Source organism: Poecilia mexicana, unplaced genomic scaffold (assembly GCF_051168715.1).
Source record: "Poecilia mexicana isolate PSO_F unplaced genomic scaffold, ASM5116871v1 scaffold_10, whole genome shotgun sequence".
NCBI lineage: Eukaryota > Metazoa > Chordata > Actinopteri > Cyprinodontiformes > Poeciliidae > Poecilia > Poecilia mexicana.
The window spans coordinates 24,872,861-24,885,667 of NW_028263379.1; the positions used below are offsets into that span (position 1 = coordinate 24,872,861).

The 12,807-nt window shown below is 37.7% G+C and overlaps 1 protein-coding gene across 1 annotated transcript in view; it reads left to right on the top strand.

Moving 5' to 3' along the window:
- Positions 1–12,807, top strand: part of ctnna1 (catenin (cadherin-associated protein), alpha 1) — a 71,588-nt gene that overhangs the window by 10,515 nt on the left and 48,266 nt on the right. The window contains exons 4-7 of the mRNA XM_014997043.2: positions 107–273; positions 1,790–1,909; positions 2,751–3,020; positions 6,534–6,737. Of these exons, the coding sequence (XP_014852529.1) occupies positions 107–273; positions 1,790–1,909; positions 2,751–3,020; positions 6,534–6,737 (761 nt within the window). The remainder of the gene's footprint in view (positions 1–106; positions 274–1,789; positions 1,910–2,750; positions 3,021–6,533; positions 6,738–12,807) is intronic.

Genomic DNA, 12,807 nt, shown 5'->3' on the forward strand with positions numbered 1-12,807 from the left:
TTCTGGTAGGCGTTTGAGTTTATACTGGAATTTAAATCAACACTTCACTCTTCACACAAAAAAAGTGTGAAACTGATATTTTTGCGCTCCTTTTTGTTTCACTCAGGTGAATCGATGCGGCAGGCCTCTGGGGAATTTGCAGAAGACCCCTGCTCTTCAGTGAAGAGGGGCAATATGGTCCGTGCTGCCCGGGCCCTTCTTTCTGCTGTCACACATCTGTTGGTTCTGGCAGACATGTCGGATGTCTATAAACTCCTGGTGCAACTCAAACTGGTAAGATCATTTTAGACATGCTTCTTTTTTTGACTCAAGTAAAATGTTTAAAACTCACCAGTTTCAGCCAGTAAAGAATTTGTCAATTTTTTTTAAGTTGCTGCTGACATGGTGGCCAATGCCACTCGCTCTCCAGTGTGTGGATTGCAGCTTGGTATCTTTTTCGCTGTCGAGCTGTATTGCAGGTTTGTATTATGTGTTTATTGTGAGCCTGGTTTAGAGGCTCATGCAGCAGCTCTCCTCCAGTGGTGTTCAACTGTTCTGACCCCCCAGGAGAGCAAAATGAGGATTATGGTCGCTGGCCAGGGTCCGACACGGTGGTGTAGCGCATGCTGCCACACAGAAAAGGACCAAAGCGTCATCTGAATACAGAGGATGGGCATCCTGAGAAATCTGCAGCCCACTTGTACCGCCACTGCAGTGTGTGTGTGTGTGTGTGTGTGTGTGTGTGTGTGTATATATATATATATATATATATATATATATATATATATATATATATATATATATACACACACCCCTTTTCTAATAGTTATGTGAAACTGTAAAATGAAATTCTTGTAGCATTTATTTTAGGACTCTGTAAATAAAATCCAGGCTCTGCTGTGACTTTCTATTGAAATTGCTACTTTTCTTAACCAGTGACTCAACTAATGTGTGAAAAAAATATCACATGGGTTTCCGAAGAAATATGCGCTGACCTTACCTGTGGTTATGCCAATTCATAAGCACAACTTCATATTGTAAGCAAAATTGGCTTTCCTCTGGACCAGCAGTCAGATAAAACTTTGTTTGGTTTGTGTAAATGCTGTGAAATCTGCCATTATCTCCATTTCACGCTAAGGCCCTGTCTGAAATAACATGGACATGTAAAAACAACAAAACAAGCAAAAAAAACAAAAAAACATTTCTGATGCACTTCAATAAAGTGTATTCCTGAGATAAAATGATAAACTGTCAAAAAATAAATAAGGGGTTGAATTTTTACGACTTTGCCCTACTTAGTATTTTGTCTTGAATTGTGACATTGTTGATGCTGATGTCGCCTCCTCTTGGTGTTTTTGGTTGGACTCAGGAACCATGAAGATGCAGAAATCTGAAGTGTTGCTCCTCTGGTGTAAAATAAGTGGCCATAACCCAAAAAGCCAGTCCAAACTTGACTTTTCTATGGGTTTTCATACTTCATACACCACTGGTGTGCTATGATTCTGTTGCTCTAATAATACACCATAATTAATGCTTCAACACAGAAAAGTACTACTTGGAATTCCAATAATTTTTACAAATTTTGGGGGACTAGAGTGTTTTCCTGGCTTAGATCGCAATCCCTGTGTTAAAACTAAAAGGTACCTCAAAGTTTCCATTTGAATATTATTTTCATTGAAATGCACCTTTGAAAAATTGTGGCGTTTTGACAGTGAGATGTATATTATTTATGTTTACGATGTCTTCCATAGTTTCAGTACACCCTGTTGCTGTTTGTAACTTCAGTTTTTATTTTTCAATTTTGTCTCAGGTGGAGGACAATCTGCTGAAAGTGCGGAACGCAGGAACAGAGCAGGAGCTGGGGATCCAGTATAAGGCCTTGAAACCAGAGGTGGACAAGTTGAACATGATGGCTGCCAAGAGACAGCAGGTAATGTAAAGTAGCCAAGGGTTGGAATGAACTGAAAAGCCTGGATTTCATTTTATTTGCTTGGCATGTACTGTCTAGGTACATGCCAAGCAGACTTGTAACTACATAAGGTTGGGAACTCGCCTATTAAATACTAATTACAATATACACAAGTGGTACCTTATTAAGTGAAAAGAGGGACATATTCAGTTTTAATCTTGTTCTTATTACCTGTTCCAGGAAAACTAGTGCAATTTAAATTCACCTAATTTGAATTAATATGATGCATTGGTCAACATTGTGCCTAACATGAATTAAACATCCTAAATATTCTTCAATTCCAAATATACTCTTTTGCAAATGTACAATCCATGTATTTTTAAAGTAACTGCATATGAATCAAAATCGCATTTTGTAAAAAAAAAAAAGAAAAAAAAGATTTTATGTGAACAATTTTTAATGGAAGGGGGGGAGGCTATATGAAGTAATCAAGCTTAGCTGTGGTTGGTAGTTGAGGGGTGATAACCTAAAAGAGTTCACACTGGTGGCGAGACCCTCATTTTTAATGTTCAGGCTCTTCCTTTGCTCAATATTAATCAGGTGCCTCCTTTCCCTACGACTGTGGAATCTCACTAAAATCTGAATAGGAATGCACTAAATTGCAAAGGGATTTTATAATGGCCTGATTATGACTATTGTATTACCAGAGGGAGCAGAAATAAATCTGGGTCATTTAAAACAACTCTTAGTGTCTCCATCAGGGCATGACAGGCCCATTTTAAACTGAAAGTCCATCATCCCTGTAAGCATTCCAGCTTTCGCTTTAACGCCTGTTTCATCCCTTTTCATTTCGCCCTCCTAGGAGCTAAAGGACGTCCATCACAAGGACCAAATGGCCGCAGCACGGGGGGTGCTGCAAAGGAATGTCCCTATGCTGTACACGGCATCCTGCGCCTGCCTGCAGCATCCTGACGTGGCAGCCTACAAGGCCAACCGTGACCTGATCTACAAGCAGCTGCAGCAGGCCGTTTCTGGAATCTCCAATGCTGCCCAGGCGACTTCCACAGAAGACTCAGCCCTGGCCCAGCCCGGGGGGGCCGGAGAGCTCGCTTACGCCCTCAACAATTTTGATGTAAGTCAAATGAGTGGCTAATACGTCGCAGCCTGTTTGCCGAGGAAGTGTGCGCGCAGCTGTTCATCAAAACACATAATCCCCACCTTTCTAAATCCACATTTTAAAAATGATGATTAATATATATATATATGTAAAGATTAAGAGTTTTAGATTTAGCAATTTTAAAGCAGAAACTTCACTGAATCACAAAGTGACCAAAAACCCTAAGGGGTTTGAACTTGAGGTGGAAATTAGGACAGGATGAGCAGACGATGTGGGACATGGCTGTGGGGTAAAGTGAGTCTGCTCTTGAGTCACGACTGCTTCATTTTTTAATTTGCTTCAGTTTCAAATCAATTAGATTTATACTGCCATGAATTTCATAAATTAAACTATATTTACAAATGACTAAATAACATAATTTAGCATATACATGAATAAAGCCCTTCTCTTTCCCCTGCTTATTCAGGACAAAATATACGATGTGTGTGGATATAAACTCAATTATGGAGACTTTTTTAAAAATTCCTTTTACAAGATATCCTAGATATAAAATTACAGAAACAAATTTAATAGGTGTACAAAACACCCGACCCACTACTCATAATATTGACATGAAACAAAACATCAAGATAACTGATGGCTTAAAAATAGAGCTAATCAACCCAACGCTGCCTAGGGAGATAAATACAAAGATGATTAGATTTTCTATGGTACTAACCTCTCTCTGACATGCAATGCATAATAATATTTACAGAAGGTGTGTTCAATTAAACTCCAAAGACATTCTGCAGGCCCACGGTAACGCGCAGCTCTGTAAAAAACATGCGTTTTCATCATCTTCTTTTGTGCCAGTTTCAATGACTGAGCCAGTACTATTCAAATATTTAGTCATTTGACAAGCAGCATTGTCTATTGTATTCTGTTGGTATTCTGATGTAGTGCTTTCATATCTGTATGCACCTTATGTATTTGTGCAATGAAAACGATTTTTTTGGTGCATGAATGAAGGAAAAATTTGCCCCTTCTTATTTTGTAATGCAACAGAAGTGTAATAGATCCAACATTAACACCCTTTACAAAAACCTATAGAGCGTTAACAAACAGAAGAAGGTCATCTCTACATTTCATGCTTCTATCGCAGCTTTGTGGTTGACTTGACATGCTGATGGTGATTTTAGGCAATTTAGATTTTTCTAAAACATCTGTATTGTGCAAGGATAAAAAAAAAACAACCAAAAAAAACATTGCTTTAAAATATTATGCCATTTCTCTCATCATCAATCAGTAGACAAGGAGCAGAAAAAGAGTTTATCAAACAGCTGGTTGCATCTCTAACTTTCTAACTTCATTTCAAACAATTCACCGATAGTGACAACAGTCAACTTGAACTTTTTCACTGAAGCAGGGTGTTGCTTGTGCAGCCCGGTAGCCATTTAGGTTTGCTGCGTTCACTAATCAGATTGATAATATTTTTTTCATCTAACAGATTCACCAATCATAGCCACTAAAGCTGATAATTGTTTTGGTCCCCTGTTGATTTCTCTTTGTATCTCTAATTGAATGTGGGAGGAAAGAGAACTTGGTGTGCAGAGAAGTTCTCTTACCAAACAGGTGTGATTTAATTTTGGACAGGTTTTGGAAATTGGTAGGTGGATTAACAGCAAAACTATGTTCAAATCACAGTTTGCTCTCAAAGTTTTCCTCCTCTTACTTTTCATGTTTGTTTAAGTCTGGGGATTTTAACCACGTTCTTTAAAATTCGTGTTAGGTTTGCTGTACCACAGCAGATGAAAACAGAAAGCCTCTCATCCCCCCCAAAAAACTTGCATCTGCTTTTTGGCTGAAAATCGCCTCTCTAAAAGCCTACTTTCAAGTGTTAGTCAAAATTAGTAAATGAGTCAACCTCTGACTCTCTTTCTCTCCCTCCGTTTTCTCCTCCATGTCTCTCCCTTTGCCTGTTGCCATGGTGATATGACACGCAAGCATAGGAGGTCAGATGAGAATGAATGGAGGGAGCTGGAGGTGCCTGTGACGGAGGGCGATCTGCCATAACAAACTACAATTATAATAACTAAGCAGTTTAAATACAGAGCATCTGAAAAGCAGAGTCCAGATATCGAGGCCTTACTTTCTTTAGTGCCACTAACCTGAAAAACATTAGAGCCGCAGCTAGAAGCTGTCTAATGCTTTTGAAATGCATCAACAGCAGAACTACTTGTAGCTGTTAACAGGCTTGCCCTACAAAGTCAAACCTAATTAGAGTTGCCTTGTGCTGCTGAAATAAAAGAAACAAGACAAGGTTATACTGGTGTCTGATTACGCAAATGGAAACATATCTGTGTGAATTCCATTAACTCTTAAGTGTTTTACCGATGCGTATGAACCTACCCATGGGCTGGTATGTGATTTTTAAAGGTGTTGCAACCTTGAATAGAAGCGCCATAATATTAATCTGTTATGGTATTAAGAAAACTATTGCATTCCAGGTCAAATTTCACATCATGTCACAGTTATTTTGTACAGCTTCAATATCTTTATTTAAAGCTTCTCTTATGTTGATGTAGAAATGCTAGCAAAGATACAGAGAGAGAGAAAACTCTGGCATCAAACAGTGACTTTTACACACTTACACACACACACACTCACACAGCAGTCAGCTATTTTATGTGCTCATGACACAGACTTTTAAATCAGTTTCAGCTATTGATATGTTGAAGATCAAGGCTGAAAATTTAATTTATTCCCAAGTAGTCGGATTGAATTTAATGTCCAAGTCGGCTAAAACATCAGTGGACTGGAAGACCGTTTTAAGGCCCAAGAGGCACTGATGAAGATATTTTGCTAAAGTGACAATGTCCAAGTTACCTGGGTTGCTCTCTTCTAGTTTCCAAACCATGGGGGTGTTGCATTTTTTTTTTTTTAAAAGACAGGAATATTTTCACTCAACCAAATAGCCATTTTTTAAGCATGGGGGAAGATCAGTGATCCCAGGTGATAGTCATACATTGGCTGTAATGATAATGAAATACATGTATCAGAGAAAGGACAACTAATCTCACTCAGCCTTTATTCACACGCTTGAACAAAATCCTCATAAGAAATAAAGACATCCAACTCTAGATATTTCCTTTTCCTATGAAAGGATCTTCTTAAGGAGCTTGTGAATCTGTAATTACATTCAAATTTATCTCTGGCATAATACCTTTTAATACAAGTGAACATGTTTAGTGAATTTTTTTAACGTTGATGACAAAAATACATACTAGACAAAACCGTGACCTTTACAAGAGTCCAGGAATATTAAACTGATGTTAGCAGGGGAGAATAATACTAACCCACATACAGAGTTATTCTTGTCCTTGTTTTTCATTTTTCAATACTTTTTCCCTCCCTTTAGATTATTAGCTTTGGGCAAAAGTCTGCTTTGTCCTGATTTTGAAGGTTTTTAGACAAGCATGCTCCTCGGTAATTAATAAAAAATGATCCAGCTCTGCTCTTCGTTTAGTTTCTCTTATTCCTTTTCAACAGAAACAAATAATTTTGGATCCTGTGGGCTTCACCGAGGAACGCTTTCGTCCTTCGCTGGAGGAGCGCCTTGAGAGCATTATCAGTGGAGCTGCTCTCATGGCTGACTCTTCATGCACACGTGATGACCGCAGGGAGCGCATTGTGGCTGAATGCAATTCTGTGCGCCAGGCTCTGCAGGACCTCCTGTCTGAGTACATGGGGAATGTAAGTGTCTTCATTTTCTAAATCGTTGTGAAACTGACAGGTCTTTAGCAGCTTGTTAAACTTTGACATCCAGATACTTTCTGCACTTTAGAACTATCACAAATGCAAAACGGATGCAGAAAAAAAAAATCAAAGATCAAAGCAGTAAAATATTATTACAAAAGCATTTTTTTTTTTAGAATTTTTAAAGTGGCAGATTAAGTTTTCTTATCCTTTTCTTATAAACTTGGGTTTTTCAATATTTCCAGTTTTTGTTCCTTTTCTTGTTTACTTTCATAGTTCTGAGAATTCCCATTTCATACCACTGTTTCACCTGTTATCAATCCACGGTCACATCCACTTTATTTTCAGATCCAATCAAATTAAATGAAATCAGAAGTTTATTTTAAAGCAACTTTTATTTTGGTCTACATTGAACTCCTACCCACCTCTTCAGTAGTCCACTATGACTGGAGAAATGAAGAAACGAATCTCATCAACACTGACGGTGAATGGACATGACAGTGATATGACTACTCATTTGGCCAGATGAAGAAAATGGATTGGAAGCATAATATGTTACTGCCTGTCGTGTGCATTTAATGGCCTAATTTAGCCTCTGAGATCTATGGCATGTGACATGTGGTTAGCATAGTGAGAGAATGTGACCTGGTGCCTTATAGCAGTGATAGACTGTTGGATGACTTGACTTGTCGGGTATTTGAAACGTTAAACATCGCCTGGCTTCATGACCATATGTTTACGTCTTTTATGCTATTCAATTGAATTTGAGCCAGTAGAATATTATGGCCTTTTTGCAAAGTAAATAAGACTGACAATGGCACCTGACCTGTTGGTGGGTTGGATATATTGGGCAGAAAGGGAACAATTTGTCCTCCTAGTCAGTGGGTTAAAAGAAAAAATGGGTAAATGTGATGTTGAGAAGAGTCAAATTGGCCCGAGTGTCGCCCAAACCTGCAGCCTCTGTGGATTTCATGGGTCTGCAGTGCTCTAAACTCTGAATTTCAATTGCACCGCCAATAAACTTTGTTTGCAATAGCTCTTACAGACATAATTTTTAAGTGTTACTTTTAATAAGCAAATGCCATTTTTAATTTGTTCAGTTTACAATTGCCAGTCCTACATGTGTAACGCTGATTTTGGGTGCACTTTTACATGCGTCTCTTGTAATATACACACATCCACCTCATTTTACTACTTTTGATGTGAGGACTGGCCATATTGACACGTGAAGTCTGCTGTACAAGTCATAAGTGGGCGTATTCAGCATTGCTCCAAGTTTCCCAGTAGGAAATCTGACTTTGGAGAGCGTTCCAGTTGATTTTTCCAATTGAGAAGTGGGAACTGGAACGCAGCATTAGTGTGAAGTGTTCAGTTGGCATCCAAGTGGAACATGCTAACTAATTGGACTAATGGATTTGCTAACAGGTGCGAGGTGGAACCTCACAACTTGCAGGACTTAAATGATCTGCTGCTGCTAACATCTTGTGTCAAGTCACACCAGACCACCTTCAGGGGGTTAATAGAGTCCAAGCCAATAGGTTCATGTTGTTTGGCCAAGGTGAACCAAGATTTTATTTGAATATCTTTAAAATATATTTGTAAAGAAACATGCTATTCACTCAAGCTTTATTATATAATGAAGAAAAAATATCGAATCGGTTGGGCAGTTCAATATTAGGAAAAATAGTGGTACTTATTGGTTGAATAGAAGTGACAAATGGTAAATTGAGGTGTAACAGCAACAGATATAAAAGTTCACACATAAAGTTATTTGTGGTAAAAACATCATATAAAAAAATTATACACTGTTCAAGACTAGATGAATGTAGTGACTAATTTGGTTGTGATGAGGTCACATGCTTTTCACATTCGGTGCATATTTTGACATATTTACCTCATTGAGCTTTAATTGCATCAGAAAAGGCTGTAGGATTTTGTTCCAATATACCTACCAACACTTGGCTTCAGAAGTCTATGATAGGGAAATGCATTTTCTTTTTGATTGTGCATGATCTGGCTTCCCATCGATTCTTAAAAAAAGGCAAGTGAACCAATGTTGTTCATAATTTAGGCAGATATTGTCTCTCTAATCTGAAATTAGAAATTTCTTTAATAGATTTAAGCTACGTATTGCCAGTAGACAAAAGTAAATGGGCCACGTTTGGAAATGGTATTATTGGTGTTCCAGCTGGGTTTTTGAAGTCACCACCGACTCAAAAACACAAATAGAACACTGCCTCCTTTTTTGGGCCCTTTCTGTGTATGAAAATCTCATTCGGTGAGGGTTTCAGACTCGCAATGGAAAAAATATTTAATTTCTTCTGCTCCAAGTAGAGAAATCCTGTCTCATCTTTATTTCCTTTTAACCTTAACTTCAAGCAGCATTCATGCTGCTTTCAGTGTACCTCGGAAGAGGGAATGAAGTTTTCTTTTTTTTTTTGTTCCTGTGACTTTGCTTCATGGGTTGCATTGGACTGCAAATTACCACCAGAAGTGTGAAAGAATTTCTCATTAAGCTGTTTTTTCCTGACACGCAAACAGGGAAACCTGACTTTTTTCAACACTAATGAATCAATTCTGATTACTTGGAGAAAAAAATAAATGATTAATAGAATAAAAACGACTTTATTTTCTTAAAATTGCCTATAAAATGCTGTTTATCCGCATGCGCACACACACACACACACACACACACACACACACACACACACACACTCACACAATTAGCACCCATGTTTGAGTTGCTAGTGAACCAAACGGATATCAAAGAACTGGTAAGTTTTTACAACCTAATTTGTGCCTGTAAACTTTACTTTCTCTAAAAGGTTACATAGATATAACCGTTTGAGAACCTCTGCTACAGTATCACCTCGGTGTGAGTTTTGTCTCATGAATTTGTCTGTATTATATATTTGTATTCCTTGATGTGTCAAAGAAAACATTTTTTTTGACAAATATACATTTTATATATTCTTCAGAACGTAACATACTTCAGCTTAAGAGAAAACTTAGTATCGTTGTGTGTAGAATGGTGATCTTCCATCAATCAGGATATTACTAGTTTTATCTTTTCTTTTCTTTCTTTCAAGTTGATGTACTGGCCAACTGATTAAATTTGACATTGGCCCTCAGTTTGTTTCTCGCCTCTAAATATCTTTGGGCAAAAATGTCTGCTAAATAACTGTGATGCTTTGGTGATGTAAACCTAATTAGCCATGCACAAATTGGCTTTCTGTGGCAGCCGATGTAAACAGAAATTGGAGCTGAATTACAGAGCAAGTCTTATTCATTACTAGAGTTTGGATTGGGACGTCCCTATTGAAATTGTTTTGTTGAATTATTTGGCTTATGCAAGCATTTTTTTTTTTTCTTATTTGTGTGGGAGAAACAATATTATGTTAATGATGATCGCTTAAAAGATTGTAGCCCATCTCCTCAGCCAGTGAAGTGGAAAGGTGGATAAGTGGTCATGTTGCTCTTGCTCTCCCACATTGTGAAATCTCAGTTATTCCATATAGCCATGAAGGTTTTACATCGCACATGCAAAGTGTAACAGTTTCTGACATTTTGTATTATTCAAGCATCCCTTGTTACTAGCATGTGTCAAGGGTTGTCTCACATTGCAAAATAATGCTTCATTGCTCTGACATACACAGCAACTGACAGTCCCTGCAAGTTCATTAGCATTTTCACCTGTGTGAAAATAACGTGCAATACCTGGCAACTGCAGTGGGATCCCACATCCCTTTTCTCTTCATTTCCATTTAGCTTAAAGCAGTATTAGCACTTGGCACTCCTTAACATTTCTTGTACAGATTGAACATCTGGCTTAATCCCATTTCCTCCTTTGCGGTCGTCTTCCTGTTTGTTCCTTTCTCCTCTGATGGTTTCCTCTCCCCCCCCCCCAACTCTTACTCTTTGCCTTGGGCACCTTAAGTAAGTGGAAGAATTTTAGTTCTATCCAATTTTCTCTCTGCCTGCACAGATGCATCTCATTAAAAATATATATTTTGGCGGACTACTTAAGGTTTACAGTGTGTAACTATCTAGTTGCTTTTTCTGACCATTGTTGGGGCATGAACTGAATGTCTTGTAACCTGAACCTGAAGGGTTTCTGCTGTATACACATTGAAGACTTTAAATAATTAAAACTTTGTAAAATACAATGTGTGACACTAGGAGGAGAATAGAAACGCTGAGTACACTTTCTTCCAAACGCTGAACATTTAGGCCAAAACCCAAACAAATAAGGAATTTTTGGTTGTCCTCACAATGGGTAGCACCTTACCATTTTGTGAACCCATTCTCCTGTTTGAACTAGTTACACTTTCACACCGTTGCCTATCTTATCTAACACGTTAGTGAGCACTGTAGCTGACTGCAGTGCTCTGAATACAAAGCAAATGATATGCATCAAATTAATGCATACATTTTATATTTCATGGAGAAGTTTTTAAAGAAACTAAAACTGTCTCATAGCTGAGAAACTGATATTTTTTATTATCTTATCTGAATTCATAATTGAAACAAATTACACACTGCACACTGTAACAGAGAAAAGATCTAGTATCCTTAAGGCTTTACTTATATTTATGGCCTCCATAAAACATTAGTCTGTCAGTCGACGCTTGTCAGGCAACATTTCTTGGATGTGTCACTTTGATCTCAGGTTGGTGGATTCTGGGCCTTCGGATCGGCTTTTCTGTCGCGTAGATGGGTTGAACCGTTTTTCTCGGCAGTGAGGAAGAATAATGCAGTGAAGTCACAATAAGGAGCTCTGTGCTTTGGCAACTTGACTCGTCTCTCTTCTCACAGTTGTTCAGCCTTGTTTTCATTAGCTCCTGTTGTGCAGGACAGCTGAACCATTAAGAGCCAAATCAATTAACAAAAAGACCATTTGGGGAGTAGAAACAAATTCCTTCAGTCGTAAAAGTAAAACTTAATGCAGCAATTGTGCATGTTCAAAAGTTTTGAACGTTTGTTTTACATGTAGAGTTTATGCTTCGAGAACCTGTTAGATGTAATCTGCTTTAAAGCCGGAGATTGTTTTCACCTCTGTGTTGCCACATTGAAGTAACATGCATATTAATCCACTTCATAATGAATGCTATCTTAAATTGAGAACTGATAAACTCATGGTCCATAACTTGACCTGGAGGATATATATATTTTTTTTAATTTACTGAAATATTTTAAATGCATTTATTGTTGTTAACCTTGTTCATTTTAAATCAATGATGCATGACAAAATGTATGCTTTAACTTTTTAGACACTGTATTTTTCCAACTTAAAAAATGTGTTGAAATCTACTTGAGTCTCATGCTTACTGTTGTGGTTTTATTTGTGCAGTTTTAATTTGGCAAAAAATAGCTTACCTGAATATTGTAATTTTTTTTCACTCCCCTTAAAGTTTAGAAAAACTGATGTGAATAAGTTTGAATACCTGTATTTTCGTCCAGGATATTCTAACTTGAACATTTTATAGCCCAAAATAAATAGCCTGAATAAGTTTTAAGTGAAGGCAAAAGGCTTATAAATGGAATAAGTTCTCACTCGTATACCTGCAGAGTCTTTACTGTTTTAGAGCACCTCTGTTTTCATCACATAACTCTTAATCTGCCTTTCTGAGAACTTTCATGTTGAGGAAGTCTTTGATATTAAATGAGTGGTATTTGCAAAAGAGTACTTGATTTGCCCATTGAATTAAGCAAAGACTTAAACTCAAAAGTATGTGGATCCCTCCTGCTGTTTTTTTTTAGGATGGTGCAATAGTTACATTTGCTTTATTTTTTTGTTCAGGGGTTTATATAAAGAAACGGAACAAAAAAAAAAAAACATTGCTCTGTGTAGACAGCTCACCTCTTTATCAGAAAGCGTTTGCACACAGATACAATTTTACACCCACACTAAGACCTGCTGGCTGTAGTTGTTTCCAGTTCACCTGGGAACAACTCCATGTCTGGGAGCTCTAGTTGAGCCGCAGCTCAAACATACTGCGAAGAATAATTGGATCACAGACGAAGAAGAGCCATATATCTTTGGGAAACAAAAGTGGGCTGCTTAATT